This window comes from Neolamprologus brichardi, chromosome 7 (assembly GCF_056152115.1).
Source record: "Neolamprologus brichardi isolate AB-2024 chromosome 7, ASM5615211v1, whole genome shotgun sequence".
Lineage (NCBI taxonomy): Eukaryota > Metazoa > Chordata > Actinopteri > Cichliformes > Cichlidae > Neolamprologus > Neolamprologus brichardi.
This window is the reverse complement of record NC_142110.1, coordinates 22141712-22157039: the sequence shown is the minus strand read 5'-3', so window position 1 is coordinate 22157039 and position 15328 is coordinate 22141712. Positions and strand designations below refer to the sequence as shown.

The following is a 15328-nucleotide window of genomic DNA, read 5'->3' as shown; positions in this document are numbered from 1 at the left end:
TTTGAAGAAAGAGTGGAGCATCTCCTTTGCAGGATGCGGGTTCATGGGGATTTACTATGTTGGTGCCACCAGTTGTATCCTTGAACGGTTCCCTCGGTTCATAGAAGACGCCTCTAAAATCTATGGAGCCTCTGCAGGGGCTTTGACGGCTGCTGTTCTTACTTTGGGAATACCCCTAGGTGAGTTTTTAGCTTCTTCTATACCTTCACGACCTCCATTTATCTCCTATGTAGACAAAACATAGAATCTATTATCTAATAGGCAGATATAACAATAGTGAAGAAAGAGGCAATGCTGCTATCAGATTAATATATATATATAGTTTTTGCAAAACTGCAGTTAAGTCACAAATTACTTTTTTTTTATGATAAAATGTATTGCTGTTCCGATGGTGGAAAACTGAGCGCAAACAAACATTTGTGGGAAATTACAAAGTATTGCTAGAGCTAAATCAATTGCCTGAATCATAAAAAAAAACAACCTTTGCTGTTTAGTTATAAAAACTAACTACAAAATTTGTGTCCTATGTAAAAGATCCACTGTGATGGAAAAACTGAGATATGCAATGTACTTGTATTTGTCTGATATTATCAAAAAAGAGAAGAATTTATATGCAGATGTTGGCCCTTGAAGAAAAATGACTTTGGCACCCCTAAGTTATTGTTTTAATTCTCACAACGTTTTTCCTCTCTCCCATCTTTGATTGTCTGCACTTTGCCAGAGATGGTTCTAGTCCCCTCTGATGTTGCTGCATCTTATTTGATTTAAAGAAAAACACATACACAGGAAAAGTAAAGTACATTAGCCTAGTGAGCTTACTCAGTATCTCTGATTGTGACAAGGGAAAGGAAAACAACTTTAGTACAGTGACTGAAGAATTGGCTCTCTGAGTCTCTGTAACAGTTATCGGCTATGATTTTTCTAATATCTTGTTCTGTATTTTTTTTAAAAATCGGGTGATGTTTTGAATCTGGTGAGTCTATTTGATATTGGATTCACATCATTAAGACTTATCTAACTGTTCAGTGACCCCTAACACCCTCTGGATAGGGAATTGTCTAGCCAATAGGGTGAGGTCTTTTCCAAGCCTGGAAGACACTGCTCCCAACAAGCTATAAATGTTTAATCACAGGATAAAGGTAATCATTCAGAAAAACTTTGCATTCATTTACAGCAACCCTTATGTCTTAAGGCCCAAGTGGACCCAAGGATCAAGGGTTCAGATTTTTCCTTTAGCTAGATACAGAATCACTCATGTGTTACACAATCATAATAGGTCACTTTATCTCAAATCAGCCAATTCTTAAAATCTTTCCTGCTGGTACAAAGTTTCTTAACTTCACAATGAACCAGGCTCTGCAGTTTGAGACGGACATTAAAATGTGTGATAACTTGCTAGTTAAAATATGAAAAAAGTCCAGTGCTCCTGCAAAGTTCCATATTTGATCGCTCATTAATAAAAAAAATTAAAAAGGCAATTAGTGACAGTTTTTGAATGAATGTAGCTGAATTTTACAATACTGTTTAAAGTGGCACACCACAGGAATTCCAGCTTAAGTGAGTTTGTAAATTAATCAGACCTGTTTTCAGTATGTTACCAAGCAACTTATGTGCTTGTGTGTCCCAGTGGTACAGGTGGATATAAGGTCTTACCTGCAGACCTTCTGAGCTCTGGAACAGCAGAGTAATGCTGCCATAGTCTGAATGCTCTCCACATCGCAGCTGGCCCTCCTTTGCTTTCTCACAATTCACTGGTGGGTAGTAGAGAGATCGCAGTGTAGTGCCATTTTTGTCAGCTAGAGGAGACACAGCAGTGTTGTCAATGCAGTGTATCTCTTGTTTGTTTGTACCAATTTATGGACCAATCCTCCAGAACCTGGTTTGCCTTGAGGTTACACTTCACAAAAAAGAAAAAAAGAATTCTTTCTCAGGATTAATTTTTGTTAGATTTTCAGTCATTTACCTTGTTTGTTACTCGTATTTACATGTGTCTTGTATTTATATTCATTTTTCTTTTATTTTAATTTAGGAGAAGAGCTATATAAAGTACTAAATGAATATAATATATAGTACATAAATTAAGCTAACATGTCTTGGTTGAACATTTTGCCCTTACTAGTATTCTTCCTAATTTTGTAGAATTAGATACTGCCTATGTGTGTGTGTGTGTGTGTGTGTGTGTGTGTGTGTGTGTGTGTGTGTGTGTGTGTGTGTGTGTGTGTGTGTGTCACAGAGTAGTACTAGGAGTGCCTCCTGAAGCGCTGGTTTTACCACCTCCACTCCGTCGTCCTCACTCTGTTCAGCGTGGCTGTGGTTTGGTCCAAGTGCACCTTCTTCACCTTCTTCCGCACGCAGCCCGTCCTCTCGCTGATTGTCATCTTCATCCAGTTGGCTGAGAGAGGCTACAACTACCAGTACATCGAGGTAAGCCTGAGAGGGCAGACGCTAGTTTACACACAAACCGTCAGACACAGAGCTTCATATTTCTATACAGCCTCTAAAAGTGTTTAAAGCTGCTGTGTGACGGAGTGCTGCACAGCTGAGTCTTTGTTGTGTTACAATGAAGGAAACGTGACATGTGACGTGTGTTTCAGTGTTTGGTTGTTGAAACACAATCTCACTTCATTCAGACCGCTGAGCTCCCCTTCTTCAGCTCACTGCCTCGTGATGCTTGCTCTCTCCACCAGATGGCATGCTTCATCACAATCTTTTTCCTTTGCACCTGTATTTACTTAGACTTAGAGTTTTATTAGATATATTTATATATATATGTCATTTTATTGTCATTGTGTGGTTTCTTGCACAGCAAAACTGGGTAGCTGGACCATAAGGTGAAAAAGTAAAGAAGGGAAAACAATATACAATGAGGGGGAAACAAATAAATAAATAAGAAGCAATATATATGTATCCATATATGTGTGAGTGAACTATATACATCGTGTGTGCGTAGCAAACATTGTGTGGTTGTATACAAGGGCAGTTATATAATATAATAAATAATATAAGGGTGGAGGGGCTATGGTCATTTAGGGTGGGGGTGGTGATTCCAATTAGAACAGAATATTGCACATGAGCCAAAAATATTGCACAGAGCATGGAAAGACTGAGATATTGTACATAAGTGATCAATAGCAGCGTCAGAGTGGATGTGTCGGAGAAGTCTTTACACACTCTTTGTTTGCATTAAGAGTTCTGACAGCCCACGGGAAGAAGTTGTTCTTTAGTTTGTTGGTTTTGCACCTGATGGATCTGAACCTTTTTCCAGAGGGCAGGATGTTGAAGAGGTGGTGTTTAGGATGGAGGTGGTCCTTTATAATTGCCCTGGCTCTGGAGAGACATCTTGAGCTGGCAATTAAGTCCAGGGAGGAGAGTGGACAGCCGATCACCTTCTCTGCAGCACTGATGACCCTCTGTAGCCTCTTCTTGCCAGCTGTTGTGCAACCAGCGTACCACACGGGCAGGGCTCTGATGGGCTCTGATGCCTTATTTAAGGTCTGCTCTTGCTCTGCTGTACATGTCCTGGTCCCCAGATTTGTGTGTGGAGTTGCATGCCTTTAACAATGCCTTAACCTTACTTGTCATCCTGGGTTTACGTTTGGGGTAGACCCAGAAATGCTTTTCCGTGGAGACAGTGTCCATGCAGTGCTTAATATAACCTGCGGTTGTGTAAGTCTCTAGGTCATTATGTTCAAAGACACTTCACTGTGAGGGTACTTGAACGGGTGAGGAAATGCAGCCCTGTAAACCAGGAGAAGACACAAGTACACGTGTTTCTTTCGGGAATGTTCCTCCTCATATACAGGGCGAACATTTGTACTGTTTCAAAAGATCTTAAAGTCTCCTCTTTATCTTCTTAAAGCACACAAACTACAGAGAGTTGTGTAGTGAGTCAACGTGTTACTAAACAACATATCATGTGACCCAGAGATAATGGAGGAGTCAACTTGATGGAGGTTTTGTGACTTTGTGGTGTTTTCCTCCTGCAGGCTGTCCTGTCGTCTCACTCCTCCCCTTTTTGATCCACATGGACTCGGCCATCTCCCACCACAACAAGCTGCAGACTGCTCACACCTCTGTAAATACCCACACTGTGTAACACACCTGCTGTTACACCTTTTTGGTGCAACCCTTTAAATTTGGGGTACTCCTTTGGCCTCTCCCCTTTTCTACAATTCCTTGTAGGAGAGGAACTGGAGCGGGCAAGTTAATTACTTGGAGGTCTTTCATTCTTTTTACCTTTCATCGCAGGATTACAATGCAGGAACACAGCGGTTACATATACAGTAGTGTGACAAAGGTTTAGGCAGGTATGCAACAATGCTGTAAACAAAGAATGCGTTCAGAAAAATAAATATGTAAATAAAATTGTATTTATATAGCACCTTTTTAGACAAAGTCATAAAGTGCTTCACATAAGATAACAAGTCATAAAAAGGTAAAACAGACAATATAGAACAGGCAAAAATTAACCAAAAGCAGTTTTAAAAAGGTGAGTTTTGAGTTGTTGTCTTTTTTTTAAAACAACTACTGCATCCACAATTCTTAAGGTTTGGGGGAGAGAGTTCTACAGTCTAGGGGCCACAGTGGCAAAAGCTCTATCACCCTTAGTTCTGATCTTAGTCTGTTTTATGGCAAGTAAGCCCTGATCAGATGACCTGAGGCACCTGCTAGGGACGTAGGATGTAGGCTGGTGCCAACATCTCTGATCTAAAAGTCAAGAGCAGGATCTTAAAATGGACTCTGAATTCAACAGGAAGCCAGTGTAGCTGAGATAGCAACGGTGTCACATGCAGTGTTGGGTAAGTTACTTTAAAATAGTAACTTAGTTACATTACTAGTTACTTCTATCAAAAGTAACTCAGTTACTTCAAGTTACTCGTTACTTTCAAAGTAACTAGTTACTAGGGAAAGTAACTTTGGTTTTACTCAGAATTCTCTTGTTAATGTGTTGCTTCCATAACTTTGCCAGTCTTCTAGCTTGCTTACTTGCCACAAGTGCACTGTGCCACCTACCAATAGAAAGGAAAAGATAATGTGCATATTTCCACGAGACAAATCCCATGCCTGGACCGTCATTGACCGCTGCCATGATTCTAGCCTACGACACAGCGTCATGTGTGCCTTTTACATCCAACACAAAAACTGCAGTCGTGATGCTTTGATTGTACTCAACTTACTGTACTGTAACTCGGAAATTCTGCCTTCTGAATAGGAAGGTGTAGGTAACACCAGACTGCAGATGAGCTGCATACAGGGCTGGACGGAGACAAAAAATCGGCCCGGGTATTTTGACTAGAGACTGGCCCACCATTATAGGAAAAATCATAAAGCCTTTGAATGAAAACAAACGCTGTTGTGACAGTGATGTTCACTGTTTTGATGGTATATATGCATCAATCATTTGTTGTGAGATTGAGATAATTATTTTTTAAAAGCTAGACATTTTAAATGAGAATAAGAAAGAAAAGTATTTCTTTGTGCCCACCTCTCCCTGTTAATGCCCTACCTGGCCCCCCTGGCAAAACTTTGCTAGATCCGCACCTGCACAGTTACCAGCTGTCAACTACCTAAAAAGGATCCTGGGGTTATCTGTCTCTCAGAAACAGTTCATAACTTCCCTTCAACTCATTTATGTCACCTAAAAGGTAAACCTGTATCTCCATCACCTGTTCAGCTCTGATGATTCAGTAAGGACATCTCCTGGTTTCATCTTCATGTTTCCCTCTCACCAGATAACCAAACCGATATCATGACCAGCAGCTTTTTTGCAGCTGTGGCTCCAGCAAACATCAGCTGATACTAGAAATTAATATTAAATCAATTCTAACAACAGCTGATCAAGCTTAAAAGTGCTGCTGTTGTTTAGCGCGACATCGGCTGGTTTCCTATTTCTGGCACAAAGTGGGCGATAAACAAACAAGAGAGCCGATCAGCTGATCATTGATCAGTTTTCATGATTGAAGTAGAAACGGGAGAGGGAGGGGGGAGAATGAAAGAAGAAGAGGCAGCTGTGCAGCGTAAAGACAGAATAACTCCAGCTTTGTGCCTTTTTCATTGTAGCTGAATTACGGGACAAACTGTTCCTTTTCGCCTCAATAAGAAACGCGTAATATTTTCTCTGAATACCAGACGGGACGGTTGGCAACTCTAATAACTTATGAACAAAATAAAGTTCAACATCATTAACTTCATAGCACCCACCCAGCTGTATAGAAACTCCGTCATGCTAGCTAGTACGCAGTACGGAAAAAGTCAGAATAACGAAAATAAACTCCACCTAAACTTGGTTTATATCTGACCCAGATAGACTGCAGGTCACAACTTCTTACCTGAAGTTCAGTTCACACTTGGACCGGCGGCCGCCTCGGGTCTCTTTTCCTTCTGCGTCCCCTTTCCCTCATCCACCTGCTGGCCTCCACCACTTGCCAATGTTACAGAATCTGTGGAAGCTCCGCGATAGCCACCACACGAAGTAACGAGTAACGACCCTATCTAAATCCCAGTAACGACTAACGCGTTCCTGATTTTGGCATAATAACTAGTTACCGTGCTCGTTACCACAAAAATAACGTAGTTACTGTAACGCGTTACTTAATAACGCGTTAGTCCCAACACTGGTCACATGTGAATACAGATTTTGTCAAAACCCTAGCAGCAGCGTTTTGCACAACCTGCAGACGATCCAGAGAACCTTTGCTTAGATAGATCAACAGTGAGTTACAATAGTCCAAGTGTGAGGAAATAAATGTATGTATAGCAATCTCCAGTTCAATTCATTCCATTCAATTCAGTTCAGAATGATTGTTTATTAACCAAATGTATTCTACAGCAGGACAACAACCCCAAACACACAGCCAAAGTCATTAGGAACTATCTTCAGTACTGGAAGAATAAGAAGTAATGGAAGTGATGGTATGGCCCCCACAGAGCTCTGATCTCAACATCATCGAATGTGTCTGGGATTACATGAAGAGACAGAAGGGGTTGAGGAAGCCTATATCCACAGAAGATCTGTGGTTAGTTCTCCAAGATCTTTGGAACAACCGACCAGTTGAGTTCCTTCAAAATGTGACGTGATTTAGATTTCTCTTTTGTTCATTCACTGCATTTTGTTGATTGATGAAACCTTTGCACAGTACTGTATGTAATTCATCCATCCATCCATCCATCTTCATCCGCTTTATCCGAGGCCGGGTCGCAGGGGCAGCAGCCTAAGCAAAGAGGCCCAGAACTCCCTCTCCCCAGCCACCTCCTCCAGCTTATCCGGGGGAACACCAAGGCGTTCCCAGGCCAGCCGAGAGATATAATCTCTCCAGCGTGTCCTGGGTCTGCCCCGGGGCCTCCTCTCGGTGGGACATGCCTGGAACACCTCACCCAGGAGGCGCCCAGGGGGCATCCTTGTCAGATGCCCAAACCACCTCAGCTGGCTCCTTTCGATGTGGAGCAGCAGCGGCTCTACTCTGAGCCCCTCCTGGATGGCCGAACTTCTCACCCTATCTCTAAGGGAGAGGCCAGCCACCCTTCGGAGGAAGCTCATTTCCGCCGCTTGTATCCGCGATCTTGTTCTTTCGGTCACTACCCACAGCTCGTGGCCATAGGTGAGGGTAGGGACGTAGATCGACCGGTAAATTGAGAGCTTCGCTTTTACACTCAGCTCTCTCTTCACCACGACGGACCGGTGCAGCGTCTGCATTACTGCAGCTGCAGCCCCAATCCGTCTGTCGATCTCCGGCTCCCTTCTCCCATCACTCGCGAACAAGACCCCGAGATACTTGAACTCCTCCACTTGGGGCAGGAACTCATCCCCGACCCAGAGTGGGCACTCCACCCTTTTCCGGCTGAGAACCATGGCCTCAGATTTGGAGGTGCTGATCCTCATTCCTGCTGCTTCACACTTGGCTGCGAACCGCTCCAGTGCGAGCTGGAGGCCCTTACCCGATGAAGCCAACAGAACCACATCATCCGCATTAATCAGAGATGAGATTCTGAGGCCACCAAAGCGAAAGCCCTCCGCCACTTGGCTGCGCCTAGAAATCCTGTCCATAAAAATTATGAACAGAACCGGTGACAAAGGGCAGCCCTGGCGGAGCCCATCACCCACCGGGAACAAGTCCGACTTATTGCCGGCAATGCGAACCAAGCTCTTGCAACGGTTGTATAGGGATCGAATGGCCCGTAGCAATGGGCCAGACACCCCATACTCCCGCAACACCTCCCACAGGACACCCCGAGGGACACGGTCGAATGCCTTCTCCAAGTCCACAAAACACATGTAGACTGGTTGGGCAAACTCCCATGCACCCTCAAGTATCCTCGAAAGGATGAAGAGCTGGTCCAGTGTTCCGCGACCAGGACGAAAACCGCATTGTTCCTCCTGTATCCGAGGTTCCACTAGCGGACGAACTCTCCTTTCCAGCACCCTGGCATAGACTTTCCCGGGGAGGCTGAGGAGTGTGATCCCCCTGTAGTTGGAACACACCCTCCGGTCCCCCTTCTTAAAGATGGGGACCACCACCCCGGTCTGCCAGTCCAGGGGTACTGCCCCTGATCTCCAGGCGTGTCAACCAAGACAGCCCTACAACGTCCAGAGCCTTCAGGGACTCGGGGCGGACCTCATCAACACCAGGGGCTCTGCCACCAAGGAGTTGTTTAACTGCCTCAGTGACCTCGCCCCCGGAAATTGGCGGGTCATTCCCCTCATCCCCAGACTCTGCTTCCTCCTCAGAAGACGCGTCAGTGGGATTAAGGAGGTCCTCGAAGTATTCCTTCCACCGCCTGACAATTTTCTCAGTCGACGTCAGCAGCGCTCCGCCAGCACTATACACAGTGCAGGTAGAGCACCGCTTTTCCCTCCTGAGACGCCTGACGGTTTGCCAGAATCTCTTCGAGGCAGTCCGAAAGTCTTTTTCCATGGCCTCTCCGAACTCCTCCCACACCCGAGTTTTTGCTTCAGCCACTGCCCGAGCCGCATTCCGCTTGGCCTGTCGATACCTGTCGGCTGCCTCCGGAGTCCCACAGGCTAACCAAGCCCGATAGGACTCCTTCTTCAGCCTGGTGGCTCCCTTCACCTCTGGTGTCCACCATTTGGTTTGGGGATTACCACCACGGCAGGCACCAACCACCTTGCGGCCGCAGCTCAATGCAGCAGCTTCGGCAATGGCGACGCTGAACATGGTCCATTCGGACTCAATGTCCCCCGCCTCCCTCGGAATGCTGTTGAAGCTCTGCCGGAGGTGTGCGTTGAAGATCTCGCGGACTGGGGCCTCTGCTAGTCGTTCCCAGCACACCCTCACTACGCGTTTAGGTGCCCCAGGTCTGTCCAGCGTCCTCCCCCGCCACCTGATCCAACTCACCACCAGGTGGTGATCAGTTGACAGCTCAGCCCCTCTCTTTACCCGAGTGTCCAGAACATATGGTCGCAGGTCTGGTGATACGATTACAAAATCGATCATCGACCTACGGCCTAGAGCGTCCTGGTGCCACGTGCACTTATGGACACTCTTATGTTCGAACAAGGTGTTCGTTATGGCCAAACTGTGATTAGCACAGAAGTCCAATAACAAAGCACCGCTCGGGGAGGCCGTTCCTCCCAATCACGCCCCTCCAGGTCTCGCTGTCGTTACCCACGTGAGCATTGAAGTCTCCCAGCAGGACAACAGAGTCTCCAGGTGGAGCACCTTCCAGCACCCCCCCTCCCCCCCCCCCAGGGACTCTAAGAAGGCTGGGTACTCCGAACTGCCACTCGGCGCAGGACCTGTTCCCCGACCCTAAGGCGCAGGGAACAAACCCTCTCGTACATCGGGAAAAACCCCAACGTACCGGCAGCAAGCCGAGGGGATATTAGAATACCCACCCCAGCCCGCCGGCTCTCACCAGGGGCAACTCCAGACTGAGACAGAGTCCAGCCCCTCTCCAGGAGACTGGTTCCAGAGCCCAAGCCATGCGTAGAGGTGAGCCCGACTATATCTAGCCGGTACCTCTCAACCTCACGCACTAACTCAGGCTCCTTCCCCACCAGAGAGGTGACATTCCATGTCCCTATTGCCAGTCTTGGCAGCCGGGGGTCAGTCCGCCAGGGCCTCCGCTCCTGGTCGCCACCCGGCACACAATGCACCTGACCCCTATGACGCCTCCTGTGGGTGGTGGGCCTATATATACTCAAGACATATTACAACAAATCAATTTCTCTACTAACACTCTAAAATCAGCTTTATTAAATTATAGGGATTCTCCCCCTTCTTCTCCTGGTCTCTTCCTGTGACCTCAGATTAACCAGGAAGCTATAAATGCAGGAAGTAAAACAATATTTCCTCCTTTTGTTCCTAGAACACAGGTAGGTAAGGTGAGTTCAAACAAAACCAATTAACAGTTAACATGTATTTATTTTAACTTAACAAACTTGTAGGAATTGATTTAAACCAAGATGTTATGTTACATAATCTGTAAAAAAGCAAAACATAAACAAACCTGGGATAGTAGATGTTTGCCTATTGCAGACTGCATATGAAATATGGTTAAATCAAAACAAGAATGTTAACTAAGAATATGGACAAGTGGTGTTCTCACCCACTTTGTCACAATGTTCTCAAGTTTCTAGTCATGAAGAAGAATGTTACATCTTATCTGTCACGAGTAAGCAAAATGAACTCACTGCTTGATTAGTCCAACAGCATGGTTTTTCTTCATTACCTAAAAAGGAGATCCCAGTTTTTGATGGTGATCTACTTCAGTACCTGTCATGGTCTGGGTGTGTGTGTGTGCCAGTGTTTTTCCACAGAGCCGGCAGTTCCACTCTGGGAGGAGCCACAGTGTCCCTGCTCATTGCTCTCACCTGTGGGTAATAAAGCTGTCGAATTATAAGGCCAGCGCTCTCAACTTCTCTTCGCCAGATTCGCAGCTAACCACAGTTAATGCAGGCCACTGTTGTGTTTTGTAAACGTCATAGTAAATTACCTTGACCTTGTACCTGCGTGCCTCAACATCAGGAGTTTCGGATTTCTTACCACTCATCCGGATCACTCTCCCCTCCACGCTGCTGATCCACCTGCGACAAGGAAGCAGTTTACAGGAACTTTCAGAGCCAATATCTGCCAGCATTCTTCTGGGACCATACCTGAATGTGGTTACTCTTGTTGTTTCAGTGACTCTGACCCTTCCCCAGGACCCTGCCATCCAGTCTGACTCTCCCTTTGGCCCCAAAATCGCAGAACTGCAGTTTCCTTAATTGAAATCTCACTTATTGTTTGCTTAGCTCAGATTGCATAAGTGCTCCATAGTTTTGGCTTTGTTCATGGCACAAGTTTAAACTCGCTGCTTAGTTCAGTTGAATAGCCTTGTTGCATTCACTTGTTTTCTAAATAAACTTTGTCACTTAAACGTTCCCTGTGCTCCGTCTGCATCCTGCATTGGACTCCTTTTCTCTCGAGTCGGCTACGACTGTGACACTGCCAGACTTTTATTAAATGATTTGAAGACAACATTGAAAGCAGAAATAAAAACCCTAGAGGTTGTCTTTATTATTTGGAACAATACAAAAAAGGACAACCAAGAGAACCTGTGAGAAGTTGCCTACACATGACTTCAGAAGCAGGATTCAGAAAGACAAAGTCCTTGTTATGGTAGCATTTTGGCAACATCATTGGCTGGAAACAGTTCAAAGTGGCAAAGAAAAGTTTTATATTTATATTTTTAATCTCAAGAAGCAACAGTGAAATCACACAGGAGAAAGATCTGTATGTAAAACATGGGGAGAGTATTAGTTTCCTAGCAGCTGTGCTGGCGTGTCACAAGTGTTATGCATTGTGATGGTTCATTGAAAGAGCACCAGTGTGACGGTACCATAGACTTCAACCAAACTAAGGCACACAATGTGAAAGGCGATAAAGACATGACTCAATATCTTTGTAATCACTGCTGTCAGCTGAGCTTTGTTTGATGGTGGTTCAGGTAAACAGCAGAAGAAGAGGAGAAAAGAGAGTCCTCGTTCTACCACAGAGCAAAAAAGAAGAGGAAGATAATGACGAGGTGATGATGAGGTTTCTCTCTGTGCTCGTAGTTTCCTCTTCAGACTGCACTCAGCTGAAATCTTCTGTTTCCTGTGCACTCTTAAAGTACTGGTTTTCTCCTCAGGGGTTTTAAGGTAATAAGTCACCTGCTGTCACGCTCTCATGGATTGGTTAATGTTAGCAGTAACTTTGTGTTTTCATGCTCTCATGTCTGAACCCGTCATGTGCAGGTGATCTACACCGTGCTGAGACACAACAGGACTCGTGTGCAGTGGTAGATCCTCTTGCAGCACACCATCCACCAGGACAATGTGGCCAAGAAGGAGAACAGCTCCACCAATTCGTTCACAGCTTCTCGTTGTCAGAGCCAGCCGGCTGGCTCAGCAGATACATCTACATCCCGACTGTAGGTGGGTGTAATCAGATTCCTGCTGTGATCACCTGCACAGGTGTCCTGCTACAGTTTTCCTTTGGGTGCTAGTGGCAGTGACATCGAAGAGTAAACACTGCCCTGTGTGTGTGTGTGAGAATAAAACCTTCTCACAACGTCCATGCGATCTGGGATCAGTGACCGCCCCTCATGACATGTAGCTTGAACACTTAGTAAAACTGATTCTATGCCACTGTATGCTGGGTACAGTGTATGGTGTAAACATACTTCCTATTAAACGGTGTGCACGCAAGAAGACTTCTGGGTCGAGTCCCAGACTGTGGGCCATCACCCTCAGCAACCGAAGACTCAGCTCTTTGCAGCGCAGAAAAAAGGATGTCTGGAACTCCTGAAAACTTTTCAAACTGCCTGAACACATCAGAGTCTGTCTAATGATAATACTGATATTGATATCTTAAAGTACCCATAGTATGCTCATTGACCTACTTATAGCTTCAGTGGTATAATAGGATAGGTTTATGCTTTAATGTTCAATACATCAAAATTTTGGTATCCTGTTATCCTGGACTTTACTGAACCAGCTTGTGTTGTTTTGTTATAATGTGTATTTAATGTAGAGAATGAGTCTGTAACCTTGCTGGTACTATTAAAAGTGCATAGCAGCTGAAAACGGATTCCAATTCCGATGGCTTGTTTGTATTACTCTCAATGGGGTGTGTTTGTGTCACTATTTTAATGTTTGTTTTGCTGTCAAATAACAAAAAATGAAATATGTAAAAAGAACAAGTTTATCTGGAATTTTGTGATATTAAGATGCAGGACATGTCAGTGACATGATGTGGATTTTGGCTTTTAACTTCAAAATCCAAGAAACAAGAAGAAACAAGGACACTCCACCCATGTTTCAGCACCTTGTACGACCACCTGTGGTAGCAATATTTAAAATACTGCCTTCTGTGTCACTCTTTCAGATTGTGTTATTGTTCACACTCTTCATTATAATGTTGCTCCAGTTCATCGAGGTGTGTAGTTGTTTTGCTTATGCACAGTTCTGTTAATGTCCCACCACATAATTTCAGACAGGTTGAAGTCTGTACTTTGACCGTGCCGTTGCAACACTCTCATTCTCTTCTTTTTCATTCATTCAGTTGTAGATTACCTGGGATCTTTGTCCTTTTGCATGACCCTATTCTGGTCAACCTAGAGCTGTTGGACAGATGGCCTCACATTTGACTCTAAAATACTTTGGCATGCAGAGGAGTTCATGGCCAACCAGTGACTAAGGGCCCAGATCCTGTAGCTGCAAAACAAGCCCAATTTATCACCTGTCCACCAGTGTGCTTGAGAGTTAGGATGAGGTATATGTGCTAATATGCTGTTTTTGGTCCCTGATAAACAAGGTGCTGTACACTGTAGCCAAACATCTCCACTTTGCTCACATTTGTCCAAAGAAGAGATTGAGGAGTCTTGGACAGAAGAGTCTTTGTGCCGGCAACCCTTATGAACAAGAAGCCATATTTGTTCAGTCTTTTCCTAACTGGAACTTCATGAACATTAACATTTAACTTCCAACTGAGGCCTATGGAGATGTAACTTTATTTCACTAAGAACTGCATGCTCTGACCTTGGAGTGAACTTGTAGGAAGTCCATTCCAGGGATGACTGTGTAATTGTGTTAAGATTATGGAATTGCCTCTGGAGAAGGTCTCCCCCAGATCAGCAAACTGCCAAAACCTCTGCTCATATAGTTGGTTACACTTGCTGATTATCAGCTAATTATGTGCATTTGATGCAATCAAGTGTATTCAATAAGCAGCACCCCTGCTGCTACTTGCTCTCTTAATAGGGGTGTACATAGTTTTTCACAGTACTGCGCAGAGTTCAACATTTATTTTCTTGATTCCTCTCCAAACTTAACAGAGCTTTCTCTAAAGTAACAGATACTGAGTAACTTGTACTTTAACCCCCTGACTGATAACCTTGTGGCACCATGCAGTTGTTGTGTCTGAGCCCAAACTCTTAAGGTTAATCATAAAATAAATAAAATGATGAAAACAAACAATCAAGGCTTTTGCCTCCGAGTTATTACTATATCAGGATGAAGGGAGGCAGTGTTGAAAGACTCCTTCAGGTCCCCAGGTCGACGTGGATTCAACCTATAAAGAAATTATCCGAATTTAAACTCTCTTCCGTAGATACACATTAAAGTATAAAACGTATGCTTCCTACCTCTCCGTCTCCAATGACACCCAACCGTGGTTAGGGTTGTTCACGAAACTTTTCCTGCTGAAGGGTTGCTTCAGTTCATCTGGCTGCAGGAAGAATTTCTTGGATATGTCCATAACACAGTCCACCTATCCAAACACACCAGAAGAAAAAGACGGATTCCAGTGTAAGTTCCTCGATAATAATTTGATTCTATCTAACTGGCCTCACCTCCTCCTGAGTAATCCCCGTGTTCCTCAGAAATGCAAAACCAACATCTCTAAATGCTGATTTCAACTCTGTGCTTAAACTCTGCAACTGCTCGTCAGCGACATCCTTCTCGCTCAGCCTGTAGGCGCCGAAGTCCACAACTGGGATGTTCATTGTAAAAAAAACTAAAGTTTCTTCAGTAAAAACAGCGTCGGGTTAAAAGACAGCCTGAACTGAACGCGAACAGTAAAAATAAATCGCAAATGTCCACCACTAATATTGTCATGGTCCTGGGTCGGTGACCCAGCGCTTTGAGTTTGTTATTAGTATTTTCTAGTTTATTCTGTTTTGTATTGGTGGTTGGGGTTTGGTTGTGTTTATTTTCCCTACCTGCGTCTCCCTCGGTGCTCTGTTCATGTCCCCGTGTTGTTATGTAAAACAGTCTGTGTGTTTCCTGTTTTACTTTGTAGGGTTGTGTCTCGTTATGTCCATTAGTTCCAGCTGTGTCCCCGCCTGT

The 15328-nt window shown here is 44.6% G+C and overlaps 1 protein-coding gene across 1 annotated transcript; it reads right to left on the bottom strand.

Annotated features, from left to right (window-relative positions):
• Positions 1–120: 120 nt before the first annotated feature.
• On the bottom strand, positions 121–15044 carry LOC148102018 (uncharacterized). The gene is made up of 7 exons (XM_087844612.1): positions 14833–15044; positions 14626–14750; positions 14472–14552; positions 12664–12800; positions 9017–9019; positions 1654–1796; positions 121–225 (listed from the first exon to the last, which is right to left on the bottom strand). Exons 1-7 carry the CDS (start codon positions 14983–14985, stop codon positions 121–123), a joined length of 747 nt encoding a protein of 248 aa, XP_087700738.1. The 5' UTR covers positions 14986–15044.
• Between the last annotated feature and the right edge of the window lie 284 nt (positions 15045–15328).

What these genes read in the sequence shown, in the direction of transcription:
- LOC148102018 (XM_087844612.1), bottom strand. Translation starts at nt 14,985, where the DNA reads ATGAACATCCCAGTTGTGGACTTCGGCGCCTACAGGCTGAGCGAGAAG. An exon ending in CGGGGATTACTCAGGAGGAG is followed by an intron (nt 14,751 to 14,832) that starts GTGAGGCCAGTT and finishes GTGTTTGGATAG; the next exon opens with GTGGACTGTGTTATGGACAT. An exon ending in GTGTCATTGGAGACGGAGAG is followed by an intron (nt 14,553 to 14,625) that starts GTAGGAAGCATA and finishes ATTTCTTTATAG; the next exon opens with GTTGAATCCACGTCGACCTG.